The sequence below is a fragment of the Talpa europaea genome (assembly GCF_964194135.1).
Source record: "Talpa europaea genome assembly, chromosome: 4".
Classification (NCBI taxonomy): Eukaryota; Metazoa; Chordata; class Mammalia; order Eulipotyphla; family Talpidae; genus Talpa; species Talpa europaea.
In genome coordinates, this window is record NC_140070.1 from 146,882,519 (window position 1) to 146,909,884 (window position 27,366).

Here is a 27,366-nt window from a genome sequence, read left to right on the forward strand (position 1 = left end):
GCCCCCTTCCTCGCCCTCCCCGGACCCACAGTGCAGGGGCTGCCGCCATCTTTGTCTTCCATCCTTGCACAGGCCGGGCTGCAGGTCCCCTGGCCGCCCCCCCCCCTGCCCTGTGGCCCAGGGGTGTCTAGGTGGGGCTTGGGTGCTGGTCCCAAGGGCCTGTGGTCCCTGCCAGCGGCTCCTGCTGCCCCTTCCTTTGTCACCCTGACATGCTGGGTGGGGCTGCGGCCTCTGACTTCTGGCCGGCGGTGACGCCCTTCTCCTGAGGGCGTGTCTCGGTGCCCCGTGGCCCACAGCGTCCCTTCTCGCTGTCTTTCAGACAGAAGCCGTCTCCGCTGGTCAAGAACCCCAGGCAGCGTCTCACCATGGACGTGGAAGACGAAGAGAACATGAGTAAGGCCGGCTGCCCGGCTCAGCTGCCCCGCGGGGCTCTGTGGGTACTGCCCGGCGGCCCCTGGCGGCTTCTCCGGCCCACACCCTCGCCCTGGGCTGTCACGCGCGCCGATCTTGGGGCAGAGCAGGCCCGGCCCCGGGGCGGTCACAGCGTGGCCTGCCCAGGCCCTCGTCAGGCCGGAGCCCTGAGCTCACTGCGCCCCCTGCGTTTGGGGGTGATGCTGGCTTCCCTCCAGGCCCAGTGCTGTCTGCGGGCCAGGGAAGGCGCCAGCCCCGGTTCCCCGAGGCCGTGAGGGACGTGGGCCGGCTGCAGGTAGAGGGCTGGCGCCAGCCCAAGAGTGGCTCTTGCGAGAGTCCCACGCCCCCCTGTCCTTGCTCCAAGGCTGGGGGCGCCCTGCGCTGGGGCCGCCCACAGAAGCCGAGCACCTGGCAGAGGCCGGCACGAGCGTGTTCCCAGGACACAGCCCCTGCGTCTCCCAGCCTGGCCCCACAGCGTGCGAGCCGGGTGCCCGTGGCTGCCTGTGCCGAGGCCGAGTGGGCTGAGTCCCGGGGCCGGGGTGGGAGGTGTGCGGCCTGCACCGGGCTCTGGGGTTCCCAGAGCCTGCCTGTTTGCTGCAGGTCCTGAGCCACCGCCCGCACACCCACAGGGTGTAGACAGCACCCCACATCTGGTCCTGTGGCTGCCCGCCCAGGAAGAGGCCCCTGAGCGCCTTCTGGGGAGGGCGGCAGTTGGTTCTGGTGGCTGCGCTTTGAAACATGTGTCCACTCTCTTGTGGACACTCACGTCCTACAGGTGCGGGCCAGGGCCAGGCGTGTGAGGAGCGTGCCACAGCCCAACCGCACGGCGTCCAGTGCGCCGAGGCCAGGGCCCCTGGGTGTGCTGGGCGCTGAGGGGGAGGCCAGCCCGGCACCGCGGGGCTGGAGCGTGGGGGCTTGAGCTGCTCGTCTAACCCTGTCTCCTCTGCCCTGTCGCCTCTTGTTTCCTTCGAGCACCGAAAGGAGTAACCTATTGAGCTTTTGCTGGAGGATGTTATAAATGGAAATTTAGCGCCCATTCCGTCGGCTTTGTCAACTGGGAGAAGTGGTGTGTGTCCCGGGAGAGGCGGTGCTGGGAGAGCGCCCCAGCTGCCCCCGCTGCCCCCAGCTGCCCCCAGGCCCCAGCTGGCCGGTGCCCCCCTCCGGCCCGTCACGCTCTGGCCTGGGCGGGAGCGCCGCCCACTGCTGCCGCGAAGCCCTCCGGCCCAGCGGATGGACGGTCCAGTTCGCTGAGCGTAGTTAGGCCGCCTGTGAGCCGGGAGACTAGGCCCCAGGGCTCCGCGTTGAGATGCCTGAAGTCGGTTGCAGGTGTGACTTGAAACTGCCGTGGTGGCTCAGAAGAGGCACCGTAGATTCCCAGAGGCTGGTCCAGGCTTCTCGTGGCCGCGGCCCCTCCTCAGAGGCCTCCGTGCTGCCCACAGCAGACCAGCAGTGCGTGTGGTGTGGACTCGGAGTCCCTGCCGGTCGTGCCTGTGAACTAGCTCCGGGGGGTAGGATGGCCAAATTTTGCAAATCCAGCCAATATTTATTTAAAAGAAAAGAATTGCCAGTCCTTGTCTGGCCAGCTGAAGCTTCCCTGCTTTTGTTTATGCTCACGTGGTTTTTTCCCATCGTGGAACGTGGTGAGGATTCAGATAAGCCAGGCGCCATGTGTGATGAGTTGAGTTTGGGGCCACGAAGCCGAGCCCCTCAGAATGTTTCTGGAAGGCCGGGGCGCTGCAGTCACCAAGCGGTTCTCGAAGACTGATTCGCGGGCTGAGCACTAACGCCAGCGTGGCTGGGCCCCCCAAACCTGCCCACACCCCCCATGACTACGTGCCTGGTTCCTGCTTGGGGTGCTCTCGGCTCCGCCCCGGGAGGAGGCGGGTAGATGGCGCCCAAGGGGAGAAGCCTGAGACAGGGCGTGGGGTCGGGGCAGCTGTTAGGCCCGTTCACCGCATAGGCAGGGCACCCGGCGGCCCGGGGAGTGTCCTCTGGGGGTGGTTCACAGAGCACCTTCCTGCCCACAGCCCCGCGGGCCCTCCTGGGCGGGCAGCCCCTGCGGCACACACCACTGCCCAGTTACAAAGAGCCATGAAGGAATCGCTAAATTTTGCATTTACAAGATCCTGCAACGAAGGCGTTGTAAGTTGCTCTTTCTGGGCACGCAGGTTCCAGCAGCACAGGGGCCGAGGAGCCCTGCGGCCCGGGCAGCGGGCCCCCCCGGGGCAGCGGCGCCCCGGGGCCCGGCGAGGGCGCCCCGCTCTCCAACGGGGGCGGCGGGGGCAGGAAGCGGCCCCTGGAGGAGGGCAGCAACGGCCACGCCAAGTACCGCCTGAAGCGGAGGAGGAGGGCGCCGGGGCCGGCGCTGCCCAAGAACGCGCTGATGCAGCTCAACGAGATCAAGCCCGGCCTGCAGTACACGCTGCTGTCCCAGACGGGGCCGGTGCACGCGCCCCTCTTCCTCATGTCCGTGGAGGTCAACGGGCAGGTGTTCGAGGGCTCTGGCCCCACCAAGAAGAAGGCCAAGCTGCAGGCGGCCGAGCGCGCCCTGCGCTCCTTTGTGCAGTTCCCCAACGCCTCGGAGGCGCACCTGGCCATGGGCCGCGCCCCGTCCGCCCACACGGACTTCACCTCGGACCAGGCCGACTTCCCCGACGCGCTCTTCAACGGCTTCGAGACCCCCGACAGGACGGAGCTGCCCTTCTACCTGGGCGCCAACGGGGACGCCCCGCTCAGCCCCGGCGACCTGGGCCTGGCTGCCTCGCCCGCACCCGCCGGCCTGGCGCAGCCGCCCCCGCCCGTGCCGCCGCCCTTCCCCCCGCCCAGTGGCAAGAACCCCGTGATGATCCTGAACGAGCTGCGGCCGGGCCTCAAGTACGACTTCCTGTCCGAGAGCGGCGAGAGCCACGCCAAGAACTTTGTCATGTCCGTGGTGGTGGACGGCCAGTTCTTCGAGGGCTCTGGCCGGAACAAGAAGCTGGCCAAGGCGCGGGCCGCGCAGTCCGCCCTGGCGACCATCTTCAACCTGCACCTGGACCAGACGCCGTCCCGCCAGCCAGTGGCCAGCGAGGGCCTGCAGCTGCACACCCCTCAGGTGAGGCCCGCGCCGCAGGTGGTCGGGGTGCTGGAGCCTGTCCCGGGGTCAGGGCTGCTGCCTGCACCCCCCCTTCCTGTTAGGCCTGGCCCTCCATGCTCCTTCCCTGCCCCTGAGTAGCCAGTGATGGGAGGGGAGCTGCGTCCAGCCCCACCCGGGAATCAGGTGCAAGGAAAGGGGCCGGCCGGGCAGGATGCCCATGACCGGGACGGGGTCCTGCCTTGTCCTGGGGGCCCAGCGTGGGGTGCATGCGGCCAGAGGGGCCTCGGGGCTCCATGACCCCTGCATGGGCCTGGGCCCGGGTCATTCCTGGACACCCCCGTGTGAAGGCAGGGTGCAGAGAGGACATTCGGGTGGCCCTGCAGGCTGTGGCAGGGAGGTGAGGAGCCGGGGGGGGGGGGGCGGGTAGCGGGCGCCACAAGCAGGTCCAGTTGTGCCCCGCTGCCTTTCTCAGGCGTCCAGAAGCTGCCGCCTGCTCTAGCACGAAGCTCTTCTTTTGGAGGAAATGCTGACCCTCTTCTCTGTTCATCCCTTTTCTTGGGAACATCCTTTGCTTGGAAGACGAGTGGGTTCCAACTTGAGCAAACTACACCGGGGCCTCGGCGGGGCAGGGCCGGTTCTGGAAGCGCCGAGGTCACCGCCCCTCCGCCTCAGCACGGTTGTCCCCACAGCCTCCCGCATGGCGCCGACCCCAGTTTAGAAAAGGAAATTTATTTTGCCCAAAGCACCGAGTTGCAACATCAGGTCGAGGCAGCACAGCCAAGGCCTTTGCTTGTTTCTCAAGGGCCTGGCGGCAGCCCGGCCAGCACAGCATTTTCGGGCTGCTCCTGCAGGGACCGGCTTGCGTCCTCTTACCCCCGACGGCACGTCTCTTCCCGCATCCGCGGTGTGGACGCCCCAGTGCGCAGGCACCGAGCACTCAGGCTGCCAGGGTGGGCCAGGGAGGTGCGGGGGTGGCACTGGGCCCTGCACACACACACACCCCTTGCCCAGCACCCGGAGCACTCCCCATGAGGATCAGGTGGTCGGCGGCCCCTTCCCTGGTGCCCTGCTTTGGGTTCCCTGGCCCTCCCTGGGAACGCCTGGGTACCTGGAGTCGGGTCGAGCATCCCTGCCCTATGCTGCTCCTGGTCCCACGGGGCTTTGGGGTCCAGATGCGCTGGCCGAGTGTCTGGCGCGGGGCATCATCCCTCCCCCCCGCCATCCTGGCAGCTCTGGCCTGGCCATCCACTCCCAGTGTCCTGCCGAGGCCGTGCTGCCCCCGGGAGTCCACGCTTGACTGTTAGGCTGTTGCTGTCTGCACTGTTATGTCCACCCACCAACTTAGGGGAAGCCCCCACCAGCCTCATTCATCGGGGACTGAGGCACTGAGGGCTCTGCTGGTCCATCGGCTGCCCCCGGGAGGCTGGGCTGTGCTGGCCAATTCCCGAGGGCACCAGCCTCTCCCTCCTGTGTCTGACCACACGGCCTTCTCTTCCCTCTGAAACCCCAGTGCGAGGCTGTCCTGTGGATGCCTCTGAGGGCCTGGGTGTGTCCTGCCTGTAGCTGCCCCTGCCTGTGCCCACACCTGGGCCCCGATGCCCCTGCCCGTCCTCTCAGCACAGGACAGGGGATGCTGCCGATGACCACGCGTCCCCGACCAGCCCACTGGGGGTGAGGTCTCGCTGAGGGCCAGCTGGGCTGTCCAGCCATGCCGTTTGCTCCTGGCTGGCTGCACACAGCTCCGCAGCCATCCCAGAGCCACGGCTTGTGGGCCCCTGACGACCACAAGGCTCAACGCAGAGCCCGCGTCCCAAGCTTCACAGCTGCCCCTGAAGTGGGTCTCCGTCCGCACTAGGGCATTCCCTCCAGCGGCGGCCGCCCATGGCCCGAGCCAGGGCTGTTCTGAGCGGTGTCGGCCAGGCCCGGTGAAGGAGCCGCTCTCCTAGGGGTGCGGGAGGGCGAGCACGCTGGCTCCGCTGCCACCTGCTGCCATGCGTAGCCCCTGGGCAGCAGCTGGAGGAAGGGGCAGGCGGGCAGGCGGGCAGGGCGGGGTGGGCGACCGGGGCACTCTGGACGGCAGGCAGGCCTGGTCGGAGGCGGCAGGGGCCTGGCCTGGGGGCTCAGCCCTGTCCAGTGGCCTGCGGAGCCCGCTGGGCGCCCTGTGGGCTCGTGCACATGCTGGCTGGCCGCGCTCACGGGGGCGCGGTGGGGCGAGGGCAGGTGAGCGGCTTACCTCTCTGTCCCCAGGTGCTGGCAGATGCCGTGGCCCGCCTGGTTCTGGAAAAGTTCGGTGATCTGACGGACAACTTCTCCTCCCCTCACGCCCGCAGGAAAGTCCTGGCCGGAGTCGTGATGACCACAGGTGAGGGCGCCGCAGGCTGCTCCCCTCAGGGGTGCTTCGCGGTGGGGGCGCCCGCCGTGATCCGCAGCTGTGCCCACGCTCTCACTGGCCGCAGGGCGTAGCTGGCAGCCCAGGCGGCATCCGTCTCCTCAGCTCCGTGTGGGGATGCCACAGGAGCTGAGTCCCCGGAGGCAGTGTCTGGGAAGGCGGTGGTGGCCCGTGTCTGGGCTGCCCTCGGCCTGCAGGAAGCACCCCACCCGGGACTGCTGTCCCACAAGGGGCAGGGCAAGGCCCTGGGCTGTCCTGCGCCTCCACCCCACCCAGCTGGACAGCTGGAGCGCAGGCTGGGGGCCTGGGCTGTCCCCTCCGGCCAGCGGGAGAGATGCCCGAGTCCTCCAGTGCTGCTGCCTCGGTGGAGGTGGTAGGGCCTGGCATCGACCCCCACGGGGCCTTCTAGTGGCACATGCGTCCTCTCCCTGATGGTGCCCGCTGCCCCGCCAGGCTGGCCCAGGAGGCCGTCTGCCTCAGTCTCGGGCCGACCCTGAAGCTGGCCTGCAGCTGCTCCAGGTGGCATGAGCGGGCAGGCTGCAGTGTCCTCCTGTCCACTGTGACCACCTGACGCAGGAGGCCCCTTGGGGAGCATGTTCACCTCAGCGTTCTCCATGCAGTCACCTGCTCGAAGCCATGCGCACGGGGGCTGACACCCAAGAGCAGCCTCAGGCAGGATGACCTCCCACGCCTGAGCCGCGGGGACGCAGGAGCGAGGGACACACCTGGCGCCGCCCTGCCGGCCTGTGCTCCGGCTGGACCGGTCAGCCTTGCTCTGGTGTTGCAGGCACCGATGTCAAGGACGCCAAGGTGATCAGCATCTCCACGGGGACCAAGTGCATCAACGGGGAGTACATGAGTGACCGCGGCCTGGCCCTCAACGACTGCCACGCGGAGATCATCTCCCGCAGGTCCCTGCTGCGCTTCCTGTACACGCAGCTCGAGCTGTACCTCAAGTGAGCCGGCGGGCGGGGCAGCCGGTGGGGGTGGGGGCAGCGGGTGCGTCGCCCTCTAGTTCCTGTGGGTTTTCTTGAAACTCTCGAGATGGCATCTCTGGGTCGCGGTGAGGTCGGCTGCCGCCTTCCGGCCCCCAGCCGGGCGCAGCGTGAGGTGGTGCCGCAGGGCGGCCCCCGTGGGGAGGGGCCCCACAGCCGCTCCCAGCTCTGGTCTCTGCTTCGAAGTCCCCCCTCGGGATTGGGCCCCACCTGCTGGGGTCTGGTCCAGTGACCCGAGCTCCCCAGTTCCACCACCCCTGCCGTGGGGTCCCCGTGCAGCGCGAGGACAGCCTGGCCGCGTCCGGCCCTGCAGCTCCCCTGTGCGCCTGTTCCCTCCAGCAGCAAAGACGACCAGAAACGGTCCATCTTCCAGAAGTCGGAGCGCGGGGGCTTCCGGCTGAAGGACTCGGTGCAGTTCCACCTGTACATCAGCACCTCGCCCTGCGGGGACGCCAGGATCTTCTCGCCGCACGAGCCGATCCTGGAAGGTAGGGCCGTGTCCACGGCGGCGCCTGAGGCCGACGCCCGGGTCCCCCGGGTCGGCCCTGACTGGGTGTGGCAGGCCCACGGAGTCGGCCCTGACTGGGTGTGGCAGGCCCACGGAGCAGCCCCGGGCTCCCAGCTGGCCGTGTGGCGGGAACCCCCAGAGACCCTTGTCTCTAGCGAAGTAATTGGAGCAGAGTGAGGGCAGCGGGCCCAAGGCCCCCTGCCGGGGACCAGCCTCTGGGGAAAGGTCGTGTCAGGGTTCCTGAAAGGATGAGACGGCGTCGGCGAAAATGAAAGGGCTGAAACTTAAGGGCTGTTAGGAAGGGGAATGAGGTAGAAGGAGGAGACACCGACACTTGGTGAGGTGCTGGGATCTCCTGCCGAGAGACTCAGCAGGTCTTTTTTTATTCATTATTAGTAATAATAATAAGGAAATACATTATCCTGTGTAAAGCAAAAACAATTAGTATATTATGTTTCCCATAGACTACTGGCCCTACGGGTCTCAGCTAGACGGCAGCTTTCAAGGTTAATAGATAATAAACCAGACCTAACATCAAAGCTACTTATTTTTTCATTTAGACAATTATTTAAAACAGTGAATAACCGCCAGTGCATCCCTATCAGCTAAAGCCTAAGCATCAAAGGACTATTTTACTCACATGACCTTCAGCCGGAGACCAGCTGCTGCTCAGCTATCGGAACTTTTTCTACCTAGAAATTCCTTAACTCAAATAGCTTCATATTAAAAACTTTCCCAAGAAACTTCAAGAGAAAACAAGATAGAAGGACCTATTACAATTATTGTATTGTAATGCTTGTCAGGCATGTTTAACAAACCGTCTCCCATTGTCAAGTGGGCCAAACTGCCCAACAGCTAATTTTTAAACAAACAATTTTTTATGCTATTTACTTACAATATGTTGATACATATAATTTATTGTCTAATATACTTTTTGATAAATTTTTCTCTCTCTATGACCAAGAACAAAAAGCAAAGGGATGCCAGATCTTCAGCCCCACGGGGTGAGGCCCTTTCTCTTTGCTGCTTGTCAGTGTCCTATCTGGCTGGAGCAACAAGGCCTCCTGCAGCAGCCCCCGGAAACCCCTTCCCTGAACTCGGGTCCTAACCCTTGCAGTTGCGTCCACGCGGAGGGGCCCCGGGGCTCAGGCAGGGCTGGGGCAGGGTCTGGGTTGGGGGGGGCACCACCCCTCACGGGACTGCTGCGGCCCGGGCGTCACCATGGGCCCCTCCTGCCGCCCTAGAACCCGCAGACAGACACCCGAACCGCAAAGCCAGGGGCCAGCTGCGGACCAAGATCGAGTCGGGGGAGGGCACCATCCCGGTGCGCTCCAACGCCAGCATCCAGACCTGGGACGGCGTGCTGCAGGGCGAGCGGCTGCTCACCATGTCCTGCAGCGACAAGATGGCCCGGTAAGACCCGCGCCGCCCTTCCACCGCCTTCTCCGAGGACCTGGCCCCAGCGGGGAGGCGGGGCTGCAGGCTCCCTGGCCCCGAGCCCTCGTGAGCATGGCGGGCAGTGCCGGCTAATGCGATCTCCACACAACAAGCGCCCTCGCGGCGGCAGCGCGGCCTCGGGCGTGTGGCACTGACGCCAGACTTGGCCGTGGGCGTCCGGTGCCGCAGAGCCCGCCCGTCCGGTGGTCAGCGTGGGCACGGCCGACACCCGTCTGCCTGCCTGAGGGACGTGTCTGCCAGCACAGGCCGCAGCCGCTGCGAGTTGCTGCTCGGGAGGAAGCAGCGTCGCGGGCGGCAGGGTCCCGGGGCCAGGAGCGGCTACAGTACCTGCCCTCCTGGGCCTCGCGCCGGAGGGGCCGCGCCGTCCTCCCCGGGCCAGGCCGTGCTGCCTGGGCGCGCGTGGGCGTGGGTGTGGGCGTGGGCGTGCGCGGGTGTGTGCGTGTGCATGCCCCTCCTGGTTTCCGGGGACAAATCAACAATTTAAGATTAGGGTTTTACGAGCAGCTCAGGTTCACAGCGAGATTGCGAGAACCACAGAGATTCCTGCGCACCCGTCTCCACGCGCGGGCACCCCCGCTTCCACCCCAGCGGAGGGAGGGTCTGATGTCGCCAGTGGGCTGCACCCGCGTGTCACCCTGTGTCCCTGCAGGCACCCTCCCGCTGAGGCGGCTGAGCAGCTGGGCAGTGAGGGCAGGGCCGGCCTCCCGCTGGCACCCCAGACCCCCAGACTCCCCAGCTGAGCCCAGAAGCCACCCAGGACGGCCTGGCAGCACCATTCGGGGCTCCTTCCAGGCCTGCACTGCCTCCCGCCCATGCCTGCGGCTCTGGGCCTCCTGCCCCCCACTGGCTGAGCCCCGGCCGGGGTGCCCCACCTGCCCGTCCCCACGGCCCGCACTGGGAGCCTCCGGAGTGGAGCGCCTTTTGGGGGACCCTGCCCTCCCCAAGCTGCCTTTCCCTCTTGTCCGCCCTGCCCCGTGTTTGCCTTTTTGTCCGTCCATCTGCCTGCCCACCGGCACGGGTGCGGCCTCAGGGCCCCAGGGGTTCTCTGGGCCCGGGGACCAGCGCTTTCATCAGAACGGGGAGTGTTCTCTGCCCCCCTTGACCTTCCCACGGAAACACGCCCTGGTCTCAGCAAGGGGCACCCCTGCGGGACAGGGAGGGGCAGGGCGGGGGGCGGCCCAGGCGGGGCGGGGCCGCTCAGCCTTGCTCTCCGCAGGTGGAACGTGGTGGGCGTGCAGGGCTCCCTGCTCAGCATCTTCGTGGAGCCCATCTACTTCTCCAGCATCATCCTGGGCAGCCTCTACCACGGCGACCACCTGTCGCGCGCCATGTACCAGCGCATCTCCAGCATCGAGGGCCTGCCGCCCCTCTACACCCTCAACAAGCCCCTGCTCAGTGGCAAGTATCTGGGCCCCCGGGGCCGCGGGCGGGTGCTCCTCCAGGCCCCACGGCCGGCTCTTCCCGGGCACCTCGTGCCCCCACAGGCCCGCGCCCCGCGCCCGGAGTCCTGCCCGGCACAGCCGCAGAGGGTGCAGGCAGCGCCCGCAGCGGGCTGGGCTTGGAGGAGCGGGCGCCGTCCCCCCGTCACTGCTGTCTACCTTTCTTTTAGAGTTTCATGGCGACAGAGAGTGAGCACGAGCCTTTGAAAGCCAGGCCGTAGCTTCTGACTCGGCCTGGTTTGCAAGGACACGGTGAAGGTATAGCTGCCCTCTGGGAAGCCCCGTTTTCTGGTTTTGTGCTCGGAACTAAAACCGTAACCTTGAACTAAACTGTGTGTTTTTGGGGTGCGGTGCCTGGTTTCGGGAGCTGACTGCTGGCACGTCTTTGCCTGGAGGACGGCCGTGGGGCCGCATGTTCTGGAGCACGCCGGCGGGGGGCGGGCGGGGCTCCAGCCCCTAACCGTAACGCTGCCTTCTAAGTAAACCCCGCGATGCTCGAGGTGGGCAGCTGTGTGCGCGCCTGCGTGGCCTGGGGCTTTCCGGACTCAGGTGGCCACCGTTTGCTCCCAGATCTCCATCTGAGGAAGGCGGAGTGACCAGCGCCCAGCGCACTCGGTGTTGCAGTCTGCAGGACACACAGTGTCCGGACCCCCGGGGTCGAGCTCGGGCGCTGGGGGCTCACCCTTGGCGGAGCGCAGGAGGGGTGCGCAGGGTGCACCTCTGGCTCGGGAGTCTCAGGGTGGCGTGCCTGCTGTCCATGCAGTGAGTGGACACGTACCCCGTCTCCTCCACGTGCTCGCTGCTGGGGTGTCCCCTCTGGCCCAGGGCCCAGGGCCCAGAGCAGCAGCCGTGTTTGGCAGAGTGGCCACAGGGCCGAGCCGCCAGCTCCCTCACTGGCAGCGTCCTGCCGCAGGGACAGGCCAGGAGTCTGCCGGACCCCTCTGGACCCTGTTGGGCAGCTTCAAAGGTGGCTGAATCCTGTCCACCTGGCCCAGTGCGCTCTGGGCAGCTCGTGGCGAGTCACCCTCGGGGAGGCCTTACAGTGGAAGCCGCGCCATTTCGTTGTTTCCTCAAAGAGCGTGACCCGGCTGCGCTGGCCGCGGTGACCAGGGCACCCAGGACGTGCCCCCTCCAGCGGCGGCTGCTGGGCAGGAGCAATGCCAGGGCTCTGCCCTGAGACAGGAACAAGCACGGGCATTGCGGCACTGAAGAGGACGCCACTAAAACCCCAACGCCAGTCAGGACTCGGCGGGAGGCTCCCCAGCAGGTTCCCGTGGCCTCTGGCCTCCAGGAGGACGTCCGGCCACGGCCTCCACGGCACCAAGGACAGGGGCATTGGCTTGGCGTGAGGCCTGGGCACTCCACAGGGGGTGGCACACACGGCCGTGACCCCCCAGCCTCCAGACCACACCCGGAGCACGGGCAGCGCCAGCCCGCGCACCCCACTGCGCGCTGCTCCTGCGCCCTGGCGTGGCCGGCTGGTGCCGCGCCCCTCCCAGCCCCGCTGGAGCGCACGCGCCTTGTGACGGCCACGGTGCCCACGGACTGTTGACAGGAGAATCCCGGCACGGAGGGCGTCTGACCGCCAGGCGCGCGCGGGAGCCGCCTCGGTGAGCCTGCGTGTGTCTGTGCGGCTGCGCGGGGCCCAGAGAGGCTCGCTGGCCCCGTCAGAAAGTGGGGTTCGAGTTTGGAAACGCGTCAACAATATCAAAAGGCTTTGGGCGCTCCACGGGAAATGGGGGGCAGGAGGCGGCGGCGCAGCGGGAAGTGCCGGGGAGCCCCGCCCCCCACGCAGCTGAGAGAGGCCAGGCTGGACCTCCGTGGATGGCGACCCAGCAGGGCGCACAGCCGCCCGCCCGGCGGGAGGGGCACCGCCCCCGCAGCTCCGCTCTTGCGCCCAAAGCGCCAGCCGGGCCCCGCGTCCTCACCAGCCTGCCCGGGCTCGGCTGCTGGCGCCCGCTCGCCAGGGCTGTCTTCTTGCCCGCTCCTGCACGACCGGCGCCCGCAGACAGGCCCTTCTCTCCTCGCCAGCCTCGCGGCCCCGGGCAGGCCTGTGTGGAGATCTCTGGCGCCGGGGCCACAGACAGCATGGGACAGCATGCCCAGGTCCCTGAGCTCCAACGGGGTGAGGGGCAGGGGAGACGAGCTGGCCTGGTGCCTGTGGAAGGACCCAGGTAGCCAGGGAGTGCTCACGGTCGAGCTCACCCCCCTCTCGGGACACGTCACCCCAGGAGAGGGCACTTTGGCAAACTGACCCCAGGACGTGAGCGTGACCACTGCCCGCGCGCCGTCTTTCCGGCGGCTGGACGTGGTGACCGTGCCCGGCAGCTGGCGGGGTTTGCCTGCCGTCGGCCTGGAAGACGCCCAGAGTGGTCCTCCCAGCAGCGCGCGGGCTGGGCGGCGAGCACTGCAGTCGGTGCCGCCACCGCTCACCCGGCAGGGCTGGGCTCCTTTTGGGGTTTCAGCCGTGACTGCTGTGCTCGGTTCTGGGACGTTTTTCTAACGTTGCCCACCAAGGCAGCTGGCTCGGGGGCTCGAAGTTCCCCAGTTTGGCCTGTTAGTCTCAAGTCACCCCTGGGTTCATCGGCCCCACCTTGAAAAGAATTTAGCAAGAGAAGGGCCATCCCGCCGGACGTGAGGCCTGCTTCCCGCCGTGTCCCAGCCGTCCTGAGTGGACTGCCCTGAGCCCAGCCTCTCGCCACGCTGTGGAGACACAGAAGCCCCGGCCCGGCGCTGAGGTGGTGGAGGCCATTCACCCAACCTCTCGTCCCCCTGGTGGGCAAAGAGATTGGGCACCATGCCCACCACCAAGGCCCAGGCGAACGCCGCCCTCGAGAGGCCCAGGAGCAGAGGAGGGAAAGCCTGGCCCGAGGGGGAGGGCTGGGCCCTGGGTGCTCTCCCCAGAATTGGGTGCTGGGAGACCCCGCATGCTACCGGGGCGGGGATCTACAAGTGCAGAGCCAGTGCCGGCAGCTGCTCGGGACCCCGGCACGCCAGCCATCAGCTTCCAGGCAGCGTCTCAGCCCTCGGCGGCCGGGGCCCAGGGTCCTGCAGCCGCTTCAGACACCTCTGCGTCTGGCCAGCACAGCGCTGACCGCTTGTCAAGTGCCGACCGGTCAGAGTGCAATCATGGGTGTGGCTTGCCGCGGGCAGGCGTTTCTTCCACGGCCACATCTGTGCACGCCCCACACACCGGCGCCCTGGGCAAGGCTGCACACAGCCCACGCGCCTGGACCAGCTGCACACGCCCCAACATGCCTGGACACGCCCCCCACATGCATGGGCCCTGGCCATGGCTGGGCACAGGCCTTCCACAGCCTCGGCCCTGTCCAGCGCAGGCGCCCCGGCAGGTGCTCCCTGAGGAGGCGCCTCGCGCTGCGGCGGCCAGTGCCCTGCTGCTGGGGGGCCGGCCCCTCGGGCGCGGGGACGGGAAGCCGGCCTCCGTGTCAAGGTCGCCAGGCCGTGCGGGAGAGTGGGCGCGGGCGCCCGGGCGCTGGGGGTGCGTGCGTGCCCGGCGCGGCGGCGGGCGCTGCGGCCATGTGTTCTGTGCGCCCGCCGGGTCCCCTGGGCCGAGGGAGCGCCGCCCGCCTCGCTCTCTGGCGTTGGGGATCGTAGATCTTGCCTCGCTGGGCCCTTTCATTTCAAAAACGTATTTAAGCAACTGTTTAAACAGTCGTGGCGAAGCCCGTCCTCGGCCCAGCCCCGTCTGGGGCCTTGGAAACTTCCAGAAGCCGCGAAACGCCCCCGCCCTGCGCCCGGCCTCCCTGGGGTCCCCTCCTCGCTGCCCCCGAGGACCCGGGTGGCTCCTCGCCCGCTGGCCCCCGGGACTGAGCACCGTGGCCCGGTCCCGCCCGGGCAGGGGGCCGCCCTGGACTTGAGGGGCGGGCGGGGGGGGGGGGCGCCTTCCCTGCGGGGGCTCCTGCGCGGCCCCGGCCCTGGCCCTGCACTCCCGGGGCCTCGGGGTCCAGGCGCGGCGTCCGCCTGTCGTGCAGCCCGCCCGAGGGGCTGGGGGGCCGGGCCGGGCTGCGCGCTGGACGGCCGCGCCCGGGGGTGGCGGATTGTCTGGCTTCGCGCGCGCGCCGCGAGGCAGGGTCTGAGGGTCCCCCGGGAGCCACGCCTGGCGTGGGGGGCCTGTAGCCAGCGCCTCCCGCAGCTGTGCCCATGGGGACCCCCTGTCGCGAGCCGGCCGGGCCGGCGTCCACACACTGCCACGTGCCCCGCGGATGCGTCCGAGAGGACAGCCCTCCCGGGGCAGCCGCGTGTGGCCAGCGCCCCCTGATCGTCTCCACAGGTGGGGCCCGGCTGACGCTGGACTCCTGTCTGGAGGACGACATGGCCCTCGGGCGGGGCTCTCTGGCCAGGCTGCCCCTGGACTCAGGTCTGCGCCCGCCGCGTCGCCCTTTCCAGGGAGGGGCCCAGGGGGAGCAGGCGCTAGGGGCCGCCAGGAGGCTCCAGCAGCGAGTCTGAGGACCCGCGAGGACGTCAGCAACGGCCCCCTGGGGAGCGCAGTCACCCGGAGCTGAGGCCGGTGGGGGCAGCCACGAGGCCCTCGGGGTCGGGACATCCGGGACGCTCCGGAGCCGCGGGGCGCAGGTGCCGAGTGGAGAGTGCGAGGGCACAGCCGGGGCGCGGGGGCCGGTCCAGGAGGCCGGGGCCAGTCCAGGAGGCCACCGCCTGCCCGGTGGAGGTGGGCGGAGGGGGTCACCCCTTTCCTGCCTCCCTGGTGGAGGGTGTCTCCCCCTCCTCCTGCCTTTGGGCTCCTGGCTCCGGGCTTCTCAGCCCCTGGACGCTGAGTGGCCCCCAGCAGCCCTACCCTGGGACCTCGGGCACCTCCTGCTGGTTCTGGCGCTCCTTCTGGGCCAGCGGGCCTGGTCTTCACCCGCGGGGCTGGCCGGAGGGCGCATTGGACCCTGAGCAGAGGACCTCGGCATGGGTCCCTCCTTGGTGCTACTGACGTGGCTGCTGCCCGGGCCCCTCGGTGCAGAGGCTCCACATCTGAGCAGCTGGAAGGGTCTTGATGGGAGGCGCAGCCTCAGGGCTTGGAAGTTAGGGTGTCGTGATTCTTAGGGAGGGCACCACAGAGCTGCCCGCGCCAGGCCTGAAGACGGGATGGCCGGCCCCAGAGACCAGGAGGGGAGAGGGTGGGTGGGGGCTGGGGGGCGGGCAGAGCGGGCGCTGGTCGGGGCAGGCAGCTTGCCCTTTGCCTTCATGACCGGCTGCTCCGAACTCTGCGCCCGCCCTTCCCTAGCTCAGGGTCAGGAGCGCGTTTAGCAAGGGCTCGGAGGGGGTGTGCTTAGCAAGGGCGTAAACCTTAAGAAGGAAACAGGCTCCCTTTTCCTTGTTTTCAGTTGCAGGCCCGGCCTCGGGTGCTGCTGTGCCCCCTGGCGGGCGGTCTCCGTGTGGTGCGGGAGCCGGAGGGGCTGGGAAGTAGAGCAGCAGGGGAGGCTTTTCCAGGCGGCAGTGATGTTTCTGCGCCACCCGCCCTGAGGCCGCCAGGCACAGGGCGGCGAGTCTCCACTCTCCCTGGCTCCGGGCCTCTCCCGGTCTCCTCTCCTGGCTGTTCTGCCCCCCCACATCCCCCGTGCCCTGATGCCCCTAGAGCCTCAGCCCCGGCCCACCCATGCTCCAGGTGTCCACAGTCAGGCCCCTGCCTGCGCCCAGCTCCCCAGCGCCCCCTGCATTCCAGGCCGCAGGTGATGGCCACAGAGACCAAGGGCACAAAGGCCTGACCCCCACTCACCCCACACAGGCCACATGCCCCCCAGCCGGGCAGGTGCGCTGAGCCCAGCCCCCAGGAGCCCCCTCTTTACCCGGGAGCTGCGGTTAAGGTGTGAGCGCGACGGCCCAGGGGCGCTGAGGGGGCAGGGACGGCGCGGGGCTGCAGCCTCCTGGTCTGGGCGTGTCGTCAGGCCCCACCAGTCCCTTCTGCGGGCGCCGGGAGTCCCCGCACCCTGTGCACCATGACTCGGGCGTCACCGGGTGTCACCAGGTGTCCGTTCGGAGCAGGCAGAGCTCTCCCCGGAGGGCGTGGGGCTCGCGGGCGCTGAGGGCCAGGAGGGGGGCTGCGTGCTGGCAGGGAGTGGCGTGAGCTCCGGACCGCCGGGCGCTCTGACAGGGCCTCTGCCTCGGCCCGACGGACGCCTGACCCCGGGGCTGGTTGCGGCCCCACAGCAGCCCCGGGTCACCCGCCCGCTCCTTTCCAGGCATCAGCAACGCCGAGGCGCGGCAGCCGGGGAAGGCGCCCAACTTCAGCGTCAACTGGACGGTGGGCGACTCGGCCATCGAGGTCATCAATGCCACGACGGGGAAGGACGAGCTGGGCCGAGCCTCCCGCCTGTGTAAGCACGCGTTGTACTGTCGCTGGATGCGTGTGCACGGCAAGGTACTGAGGCCCCGCCCGGGTCTCGGGCAGCCCCCGCCGCCGCCCCGCTGGGACCCCTGGACGGGAGGGCCGCCGAGGGGATGCTGCCCCCGCCTCCCGGCCGGCGCCACCAACCCCGGGAGGCTGCCGGGCCTCTGCTGTGCGGCCGCCGCGGGCCTTTCCCGACAGTGACCTCTCGCGGCGGCGCCGTGCTCCAGGCGGCGCTCCCCTGGGGCGGGTTTAAGGCCTTTCCCGGCTGCAGCCGGCGCTGACCGCGCCACGCGTGGGGGGCCGACCGGGCGGCGGGCGGGCGGGCTCAGCAGGGCAACGGGCCCTGACGGCGCCGCTCCAGAGGTCACACGCCCCGCGGCCTCGGGCCCCCTCACCCCATGTGCGTCGCCCCTGCCGGGAGGCTCGAGCCCACCCAGCCCTTCCCCGGCCGCACGCCTGCCGGGCCCCTCTGCTGTGGGGAGGGAGCGCCTCGCCCGAGCCGGCGCCGACTCTGCCTGCTCTTGCCCGCTCAGGTCCCCGCCCACCTGCAGCGCTCCAAGATCGCCAAGCCGCACCTGTACCACGAGTCCAAGCTGGTGGCCCGCGAGTACCAGGCGGCCAAGGCCTGCCTGTTCAGGGCCTTCATCAAGGCGGGGCTGGGCGCCTGGGTGGAGAAGCCCAACGAGCAGGACCAGTTCGCCCCGACGCCCTGATGGGCCACCAGGACTTCTCGCTGGGCCGGGCATGTCGGGGGCTCCCGCCGAAGGGGGCTGGGGTGCCGCGGGGCCTCGCTCTCTGCGGCTGCAGCCCCCGAATTAGCAGCAGCTGCTTCCAGCCTCAGTTCACGTCTAGAAACCGAGTTCTACTGAGTAGGGCTTCCTCGCGTTAGCAAAGTAGACTTTGTGTGAAACCCTCGAATAAATAATTTATTCTGAGCTAGGGATGTCGTTTGTGAAACGAGAGGAAACCACGTCAGGCCTGTAGCCACGTTAGCGCCTCCGCAAGAGAGTATTTCTAGATGGAAAACACAGGTGGGGGCTGTCTGTGCACACACACCCCCCCGCGCGCCCCCCCAGCCCGGGCTATCCCGCCCCCGCACGCGGGAACCCCCCTAACACTCAGGCTGCACCCCTCGGCCTGGGCACCCTCTAGCCCGTAGCCTTGGCTCCTGGAGGCTTCCTGCGTGGGCGGGCACGGGGGCAGCGGCTCCTCCTGGACCCAGGCCCAGGCTCAGAGCGAGCCCTACAGGCCCCTGTGTGCCGCATGCCGTGGCCTGGCCCCGGTAGCTCCTCCGGTCCTCGCACTGACCACTGGGGCGGTGGCCCTGCCTGGGGCCTGGTGCGGAGAGAGCCCCGCGGCTCCAAAGGAGTGGCCTCGCGCCCCCGCGCTGCTGTTTGCTCTCGTGGGGGTCGGGAGAGGGACTGAGTTTTTTGAAACATGGACTTCGATGGCAGAGCCCGGAGGACGTCGATTCCCGCGCACCCACGAGGGCCCCTGTGCGCGGCCCGAGCTGGCGGCCCCTCCTGCCCGCGCCAGCTGTCCCGCCAGGCCACAGGGGCGCTGAGCCGGCCACCCCGGGGCCAGCAGGCCACCCCGTTTTGTTTGCTGAGCCTGTAGTGTCCGTCCCGTCGGGCCGGTCGTCCGCGGCCGCCTGGGGCTCCCCCGTGCTGTGGCCGGCACAGGACCCTGGGGGGACAGGACCCGCGTGTGACCCTCAGCCTCGCTTCGCTCCGTCGACCCTCACGTTCCGTGGGGACCACACCCGGGCGCTTCATTTCCAGAGGCACGAGTCGGCGTCTCAGAGGCGTCGATTTCGCTGGAGTTTCTTTTTATCCAAATAATTCCTTGGAGCTGTGCGGAGCCTGGAGCGGGCCCTTCCCTGGGAGTGGATGGAGGGCCCCTGGCCCCTCAGCCTGCCCAGCGGCCGAGGTCACTGTGGTGGCGCCGGGTCCCGCCGAGCCTGTGCTGCGCCTGGTCCCGTGGGCCGAGCTCCGTGGGGTCGGGCTCGCGCCGGGGCTGGTCTCGGCCGGGTGTGCCGACGGCTCCCAGGAGCCCGAGCTGCTGCAGGGGGTCAGGCCTCTGGGGCGGCAGAGGGGGACACTGTGTGAAGGTGACTCGGCCGTGGCCTGCCCATCGGTGGAAACGGGGCGCACAAGCACTGCCCACTTGGGCTCTCGGCTTCCTGGGGTGCAGAGCGCCCCCGTGTGGGCGGAGTGGACAGCCCGCAGGGCACAGAGGAGCCCCGTGAGGCCGCCGGGAGCTGGCGGGTGTGGGGGGGCAGCCCAGCCCCCCGGGAGCCTCACATCACCTTTGCCTCGTGAATCTTCCCCTTCTGTGTGGCGTGGGCGCGGCATGGGGCGAGAGGGGCTGTCTGAGAGGGCGCAGCTGCGGCAGGAAGCCCTGCAGGCTGCACGCGAGTCATCGCCACCATCGGTTTCGCATCTGTTCTTTCTTTTTCCACATTAAAAGCAACGTTAAAGTGAAAATATGTTGCATGAAGAAAAGACAAGCCTCAGGAGAAAGTCGGGGCGACCCCCTCAGGAGTCCACGGGGGAACGGCTCCTGGGGCACCCCTCGTTCGCTGCCGTCACGGGGTCAGGCCTGGCCGCCCGCATGGTCTGTGCCAGGGGCCCAGGTGGGGGGGGTGCTGGGGAGGGCGGGGCCGTCCTCGCCCGCGCTGGGCCGGGGGTGAAGCTCCGGGACCTGGGGAGCCGGCGGGACGCCCTGTTTAAAGTCACTTTGTACAAACTCGTGGTCATCCTAAGGACGGAGGTAACAGGCACATTCAAAGACGGAGGTGGGCCGGGAGGGGGCGGGCGGCATTTCCTGGAGGACGCCGCCATGTCTTCACCCTTGGGCCCCAGGGACCCCACACTCCTGGGCGCGCGCGGTCACCCTGTGTGGGGTCCCAAGTGCCGTGGCCGGCGCTGCCCATCCTGCTTGCAGAGCGGCTCTGGGGTTTGGCGGTCACGGGGTGTGGCGTAGTGGGCCCAGAGGCCGCTGACCCTCGGGGACAAGCGGAAGAGGTTGCTCAGGGCCTGGCTTGGGCCGGGGTTACCTCCTGTTCTCCCCAGTCAGGCGGCCACAGCCAGGCAGGGCCAGACACCAGCCGGCGCCACCATGTGAGAGGGTCCTGCATGCCCTGGGGTGACGTGGGTCTGTCCGGAGATGGCTGGGACCTTGGTTGGGGGGGTGGGTGCAGAGCTTTCCTCCTGCTTGTTTAGGGACCGGGTCGGCACCACAGGTCCTGGTAGTGCCCACCACACGCAGGCTGCATGTGGCCACCCGAGGCAGGGCCAAGCGAGGAATGAGGCAGGGCTCACCGAGGAGGCTGCGCCGCGTTGGGCGGGGGGCCTGGGCAGCGGGTGGGCAGAGGCAGGAGCGCCAGCCAAGGCCCGCGGGCTGCTGTCCTGCCTCCCCACCAGAGACCACTTGCCAGGTCCCCAAGTAGGTTCTCGCAGCTCCCAGGCCAAGGGGCCGCGGTGGGGGGAGAGCAAGAACTTGGGTGTGGCGGGGGGGGCATGAGGGAGGGAGGCGGCGGTGGTGAGGTGGCTCCCCGGATGCCCAGGCGGAGGTTGGGGCCAGGCACCTGGTGGGCTCTGGGCCAGACACAACCCTCCGGGCCCACGGGAACTCGGAAACTCAGCCACTTCTCCTGTTGCCACTTTGCATGGCAGCTGGGTGTGCCCGCGTGGGGCCCCGGTGGGCGTGACTCACGTGTGTGCGAGGACTCATGGCGCACGAGAACAGGGGTCCCCAGGAGACAGCGGAGCAGAGGGGGGCACGGACCAGACCCCACCATGCCACCCAGGTGTCTGGATCCAGCTGTGCCTGAAGGCGGCCGCCCTGGCTGAGCGAAGGGGCTGCCCGCCTCCGAGCACCAGGCAGCCTGGCGTCCGCTCCGCTGAGGCTCGGCTGCGGGAGCGGAGCAGCCGTTGGGGGCAGGGGTTCCACACGCAGCTGCCACAGCCCGGCCGTGGCTGTCCTGCTCCTGCGGGACCCTTGGGCCCAGGCCACCTCTGCGCCCGCCTGGGAGGAGCCCCCGGTGCCCGGAGCCCCGGGACGCCGCGCAGGCTGGGCCTGGAACAAGCGCCCCCTCCTGGCCGTGCCCCGCACAGCACAGGCGGCTCCTTGCTGGGAGTCACCAAGCCCCGAGCCGGAAGCGCGGAGTGTCAGGGACTTGGGGGCACCTCCCCCGCCCCCGAGTGTCCAGGCCAGCGCTGGCAGCAATTACACCTGGCTGTGTCCCCAGGCCCGGCCTCCCGCCTCGACCTCCCTGCTGCCTCGCAGCTCTGTGACCTCCGGGGTGGCCTGCAGTCCCGCAGCAGCCGCAGCAGAAGCCCCGAGTCCGTGACGTCCAGGAGTCTGACAGAGGGTCCCCCTGTGTTTCCACAAGATTCAGTAGCAGAGGCTGAGCAGGGCGGGGTGGGGGTGCTAGTCAGGATCCCTGTGTCCGGGTCCAGCAGCCAGCAGGGAGGAACTCTGTGGGCACAGGGAAAGCCTCCAGTGCCAGTCCAACATGGGGTCTTCTCGGGGACCAGTGCTGCCCGCAGAGGCTGCCACGAGAGCATAGGACTCCAGGAGCCCTGAGGTTTGGGGGCCCTCACAGACGGGCCCCTCACACAGTGACACTCGGGGACCTCGGTCCAAGTGAGTGGGACTAGAGGGACGCGGGGGGCCCGGGTGCCTCCACTGACCCTCGGGGAGCCAAGCAGAGCCCCCCAGGGCTCCCCCGCAGCCCCCGGTGCTCCCCCAGGCTGGGCCCATGGTGGTGCTGGCCACCCCCAAGGCCAGACTCCCGCTCTGCTCTGAAGTCCAGCGGCCGCGGGAGGTTGGTGGGCGCGGCCTTCCGCACGACATTCCTGAGGCTGGGCCCGCGGCTGGGTGTCGGGCCCCACCTGTTCTCCGCGCTGTGCTGGGCAAGGATCGCGGCCCCAGCCGGACCGTCAGCAAGTGGCCACACAGCCCTGCCTGCAGCTGGACCCCGAGCCGACTGCAGCCGTGCCAGAGCACCCTGCCAGGGCCCGTCTCGCTCAGACGCCCCAGTGGGCAGCCTCCCCGCCTCTGCCTGTGCTGCCTGCAGACCCCTGGGCCCCGGCAGCCTGCAGCTCACCCCCTGCTGCCCCCCCATCCGGCTCCCCACCCCTCAGTGTCCCTGTGGCGGCTGTGGCTCTGAGGGCTGGGCACCAGGCAGGCGGCGGTGCCCTACGCCAGGCAGCTCAAGGAGGACACAGGCCGGCAGGTTCCAGTTTTCTATAAAATTTATTGACTGCGTCTGAGTTACAAAGGGAGAACTGCTCCTGGCTCCACCCACGCTCAGGGCCCACTGCGGAGGCGGCGCCGGTCTGTTGCCCGTGGCCCTTGGGTCAGCTCCGCCACTCGGGCGCTGTCCCAGGCCAGTGGGACGTGCGTGCTGGGCCCCGTGGCAGGGCCCTGCTGTGTCCAGGACCGGCTTCATGGGGCGGCCGGGAGCGTGGCCTCTCCCAACAGCACGCCGGCCCGCCCGGACTCTGGCCCTGACCCAACGCAGAGCATGTGGCCCTGAGCAGGCCCCAGGCCGGGCTCCGTGGCCACGGGCATGGGAGCAGAGGGCCCCGGATGGCACAGGTGCTGCCCCGCACGGCCCCGCCGCTGTCCAGCACGCCGAACCTTGGGAAGCCCCGAAAACCGCCTGGCGCCTACAGCTACAAACCCGACAGAAACCACTGCCTGGCCCACGGCCTGGCCCAGGCTCGTGCGCCCCACACCTCAGTACACGACCCTCCAGCGCGTGGGCTGCTCGCAGTCCTCCTCCTGGTCGCCACACAGGCGGTTGTACGTGGTCTTGGGGTCCAACCCCAGGATTTCTCTTTCCTCGTGAATCCGGAAAGAAAACGTGGAGACCGAGGTGCCGATGAAGAACCTGCCGGGTTAGGCGGTCACTGTGCGGCCAGACACATGCTGGGGCCCAGCCCCACCAGCTCATCCCCTGCTGCTGCCAGCGCAGGGACAGTCCGGGCCTCATGGGGGCGCTGGGGGCAGGTCCTCAGACCACAGCCCCCACCCCCAGGCGGCACCACCAGAGGGTGGCCGGCGAGGAGGCCCCGGAGCAGCACCTGGCAGCCGCCCTGAGCGGGGGTCAGGCGTAGGAGCAGCCAGGCTGGCAGGCTCAGGTCAGAGACCAGCTGTGCAGAGGCCCCCGCCCCCCACCTACAACAGGGAATCGCCAGGACCCTATGGGTTTAGAGTTGCCATGAGGGGGGCACTTGGTGGCAGCAGGCGCCCCCACTCTCCATGCCCGAGCCAGCGGGAGACCAGACTAGGGGCCGGGCAGCCAGGCCCTGCATGGGCAGACCAGGCTCTGCTCGCCCTTGGCCGGGCAAGACCCCCTACCAAAGGTCGGGCACCACCGAGGCGGGAGACAGGCGGCCCGCAGAGCCCCAGTCTCCATCCTGACCTGAGGCCTGGCCTGCAGGGCCGCCGCGTGGCAGAGCGGAGCTGAGAGTGATCTGTGCCCCCTGCTGGGGGCGCCCCAGCCCCAGCCCCGCAGAAGCGGCTCCATCACGGTGACCGCGTGCGGAATTTGGAGAAGGATCACCCTCTGGGTGGCTGTCCCACCCTGCCGGTGCCCCAGGAGCCGGGGTGCGTACCTGGCGTGGGCACAGACCCACTGGTCCACGATGGCCACGCCGCCATCCCCGTACAGCGCCAGCTCCGCGTGGCCCGGCTCGAAGCGCACCATCTCGGGCAGCAGCCGCCGCAGCTCCTCCTGCTCTGTGGGCAGCAGCTGTGGGTGGGTGGCTGCGCGGGTGACCGCGGGCACCCAGGCCAGCCGGGGGGCGGGGGGCGCCTACCCGTCCTGACAGCGTCCGTGGCCACGAACACCTTGTCCAGTCCGTGGGCCTGCAGGAGGCTGCGGATCTGGCGTGCGGCGCCAGCCAGGCTGGGCACGTCCTTCCTGTGGCCCCAGATGAAGTCTTTCCTCCTCAGGTGGACGCCGAGGTACGGGCCGCCCCGCGAGGAGCCGGGCTGGACCTGCAAGGGCGGTGGGGGGCAGTGGGTCCCGGCGGGCGCAGCTGAGAGGCGTGGCCAGCTTGGGCGGCGTCGGGGTGACCGAGCCCGCCCCCACCTTCATGCGGGTCCAGTCCTCCTCAAAGGGGATCCCGTCTGCGGCGTCCGTGGAGTTGAGGTACCGGCTCCGGAAGGCGTCCCCGGCGGCCCGCAGGTGCCGGGCCAGCACCATGCTGCGGCGGGTCTGCGGGCAGAGCGGCCTGAGCCCGTCTGCCTAGCCGAGGCCGGGGGGAGGCCGGGGGGAGGGCCGTGGCGGGGACGCCGGGCTGCCCGGGCCTGACCGATGCCCGCCATGCCGCCCCCAGCAGCGCCCCGGGAGCCCCCGTGCGGGCAGGCGACGGGACGGCCACTGCCGCGGTGTTTCCAGGACAGCCGTGGGGTGCCCCCCACCCCCGCACTCACGTCCCAGTACTCCTTGCCCCCGTAGTGGTCGTGCAGCAAGTTCTCGGCTCTGTCCAGCATCACGGACCTGTCAGCACACGGGGCCTCAGCGCCGGATCCTGCCCCGCGTGCGCATCCAGGGACCACCTCGGCCACTCGGAAAAGGCTGCCCGGCCCCCGGCCCTGGTCTCCGGGACAGGGTCTCCACGCTGCTGGACCCCCGGAGCAGGCCCACTGGGGACGCCACCCAGACACGCCCAGCCTGCGCCCTGGGGTGGGGCACCCACACCCCGCCCGCCCTGCCGGCCACGCCCCCTCAGGAGAGGAAGAACACGAGACAGAGTTTCTGAGAGGGGCAGCACCGGCCCTGACCGCAGGACAGGCGGGCGCACACCCCTGGACCGACCACGCTGCCAGCGCGTGCCCCCGCACCAGCCCCCTCCACCACAGAGCCCCCGCGCCAGCCCAGCGGGGACACCATGCGTCCCCCTGGGGCCCTGTGCCGTCACCTCAGACGGGCCAGGACGGGACTCAGGTGACCCCGCTGGGGTCAGACTGGCGTCCAGGGGTGGCCCCGGGGCCCCGCTGTGTATCTCTGGCCCTCGTGGGGGGCAGGGGGGAGGGTCATGTAGGGCATCGTGCAGGACGCGGGCTCGGGGCTCTCACCGGGCAGACGTGTTCCTCAGGAGCACGGGCGCCATGATGGACGCGGAGCCCTGCACGGACAGGCAGGACACGTTCAGCCCCCGGGTCTCTGCGTAGCCCCAGAACCATCCTCTGCAACACGGGGGGCGGCCATGAGTGCGCCGGATGCGCCGCGCCGGGCCCGAGGCCCTTCCCCGTGGCGGGGACACCCCTGGCGTGGGCGCGGGGACGGGCGGCTCCTCAGGCCACCGGCTCCCAGGAGGGGGTCTCCGGCCGCCCCGCCACTCTGCGGGTGGACGCTGGTGGTCAAGCGGTGGGCAAGGGCGGCCACGCAGGGAGGCCCCGTGCAGGCCGCGGCCCACCTGTAGTACTCGTGCTTGTCCTGCGTGTACAGCAGCGCGTCGATGCAGGGCCGCGCATCCACCTTCTCCTCCCAGCTCCCCTCCTTCCAGCCCTCGGCGTAGCCCTGCAGGACGTACACCTGGTCGATGAAGGGCCCGCCGGACTCTGGAAAAGACCGCGGGGGCTCAGCACTGCGCCCAGCGCGTCCCCAGGGCTGCAGGCACCCTTGGGACCCCTCTTCCTGGGGCGCCGCCTCCTTCCCCAAAAGGAGGGACTTGCCGGCTAAAGCAGGCAGGATGGAAGAAAGCTGCCAACGCGGTAGGGGCCCCAGCATGGTGGGGGCTCCTCTCCTGACCTTTCACCCTCCTGCCTGCCCATCTGTGCCCACTCGGCATAGCCGGCCTCACGCTGGCGCCGGTCCACACTGTCCCCCCATGCTGAGCACGCCTGTGCGCCCTCCTCGGGGCCTCAGCACCAGTGCCCGCCTGGCCTGTCTTCTGCGGGCTTGCCTGCCCCGTGGGGGCATTCGGTTGGCAACTCTAGGGGCCCTTGTGTGGGGGACAGTGAGTGGGCACCCCCAATCCTGGCGGCCTGTCCGGGGCAGGCACCCCAAGGGAGTCCCCCCGCTCCAGCTGCAGGACACATGTCCCCAGGCTGATGTCCCTAGTGCCACCGGCTCAGAGCTTGGGCTGCCCATGGGGAGGGGGCAGTAGCTTGGTAGGCTGAGTCAGGGTGGCCGCTCCACCCTTGGCTCCACTGTGGACGTGTGCCCCACCCAGTGGGCACAAGGCTGAGGAGCCAGGACGACGGTGTCTTGGAAGACGGGAGCCTGTGCTCCTCCGGGGAGGTGCCAGCAGACCTCGTCACAAGTTTGGGACTCCCAGAAACAGCCCCTCCAAAGGGGTGTCAAGGTGGGTGCCCACGTTGTCTGTTAAGACAAAGCAGCTGTGAAGAAACCCACGGCTCCTCTCCCACCTGCCACAGGCCCCGCCAGGCCGGGTGTGGGAAGACGCGGGCCCACGGGAGCCGGGACCTGCAGGGCCACGCCTGCAGGCGGCGCTGGGAGGAACAGGCTCTGGGCACAGGAGTCTGGCCAGGATACGGCTGGGCAGCAGCGGTGCGTGGGGGCAGCCGCAGCACAGGCGGCACAAATGCCCAGCAGGGAGAGCCCCCAGGGTGGCGGGGTGTGGCCCCCTGGGCGCAGGCGCCAGGGCTCACCCGCGATGAACTGCTCGTACTCCAGCACCGGGATGTTGCGCTCCAGGCTGGGGAGGTCGAAGAACTCAGCCCAGGGGATGCGGACCTGCTGGAGGTCGGGGCTCTGCCAGTGGTAGAGGCGGCCCCACGGGGGCAGCACCAGCGCCCACGCCTCGGTCTTGAGCAGCGTCTTCAGGAGCGAAGCCACGCGGACATACACGTCCCGCCGCAGGTTGAAGCCCTCGGGCGGGTTGACGTCGTACAGGAGATACCTGGGGAGAGCGGGGCGGTCCCAGGGCCGGCACGGACCCGCCGCGGGCACCCGGCCGCAGCCCCGGCTGTGGGCAGAGGCAGCGCCGCCCAGGCCCGAGCCCGGCCCGCGCGGCCAGACGCAGGGCGCGGCCGGGCCAGGGCGGCGGCCCGCGCGGCTCGGCTGGGGGGTCCCTCCGCGCGCAGCCCCGAGGGGAGGGGCGCGGCGCCCGCCGGGCACAGTCTGGGGGCGCGAGTGGCCGCGCGGGAGCCACGGCGGGCGCTGCCGTCCTCGCAGCGCCTCCGGGCGAGGGGCCGCCCGGCAGGCGCGGGGGGCCCCCCCCCCGGTGGTCTCCGCGGGGTGCCGGGCGGGGGCTGTCGCCGCCCCGGGGCCTGGGGAACCTCCGCGGCCGGCCGAGGACCCGCCCCGAGGGGCCTCCCCGCGCCCGCAGGCGGGCAGCCCCGGCGCGGCCTCGCTCGCACGAAGCTGCGGAGACCGCGGGCGGCCAGGCGCACCCCGGGCCCGCGCCCGCCGGGCCGCCCGCCCCTGCCCCGGCCGCGGAGCCAGACGGGCCCGGCCGCCCGGCGCGCTCACCGCCGGCGCGACGCCGCCCCCGCCAGGATGTCGGCCGCCGACTGGCCGGGCCAGAACTCCTCGCCCGAGGCCGCCGCCCGCGGCCCGGCCGCCGCCCCGAGCAGCAGGCACAGGACGCCGAGCGCCGCCATGGCCCGCGGCCACGCACTTCCGGCGGCGCGGCCCGCCCCGGAAGCGCGCCCGCCCGGCCCTGCCAGCGCGTCGCGGTAGCCACGGCAACGCGCGGGCGCGCCCGGCCTCCCCTGGCGGGCGGGGGCGGGGAGAAGGGCGGGCCCGAGC

The 27,366-nt window shown here is 69.7% G+C and overlaps 3 protein-coding genes across 3 annotated transcripts in view; 2 read left to right on the top strand and 1 right to left on the bottom strand.

Annotated features, from left to right (window-relative positions):
* Positions 1 to 365: 365 nt before the first annotated feature.
* Positions 366 to 17,341, top strand: ADARB1 (adenosine deaminase RNA specific B1; the record flags this gene model as incomplete). Its single annotated transcript, XM_084232232.1, has 9 exons — positions 366 to 393; positions 2,580 to 3,505; positions 5,735 to 5,849; positions 6,664 to 6,832; positions 7,211 to 7,359; positions 8,624 to 8,792; positions 10,054 to 10,239; positions 16,487 to 16,658; positions 17,162 to 17,341. 9 exons carry the CDS (start codon positions 366 to 368, stop codon positions 17,339 to 17,341), a joined length of 2,094 nt encoding a protein of 697 aa, XP_084088358.1.
* Positions 17,342 to 22,040: 4,699 nt separating this feature from the next.
* On the bottom strand, positions 22,041 to 27,218 carry POFUT2 (protein O-fucosyltransferase 2; the record flags this gene model as incomplete). The annotated part of the gene is made up of 9 exons (XM_084232374.1): positions 22,041 to 22,530; positions 23,258 to 23,381; positions 23,462 to 23,642; positions 23,737 to 23,862; positions 24,081 to 24,147; positions 24,726 to 24,836; positions 25,067 to 25,211; positions 26,265 to 26,515; positions 27,088 to 27,218. 9 exons carry the CDS (start codon positions 27,216 to 27,218, stop codon positions 22,377 to 22,379), a joined length of 1,290 nt encoding a protein of 429 aa, XP_084088500.1. The 3' UTR covers positions 22,041 to 22,376.
* Positions 27,217 to 27,366, top strand: part of COL18A1 (collagen type XVIII alpha 1 chain) — a gene marked incomplete at its 5' end in the record, with an annotated part of 70,457 nt that continues 70,307 nt past the window's right edge. Inside the window, one exon of the mRNA XM_084232784.1 lies at positions 27,217 to 27,293. Within this exon, the coding sequence (XP_084088910.1) occupies positions 27,217 to 27,293 (77 nt within the window). The remainder of the gene's footprint in view (positions 27,294 to 27,366) is intronic.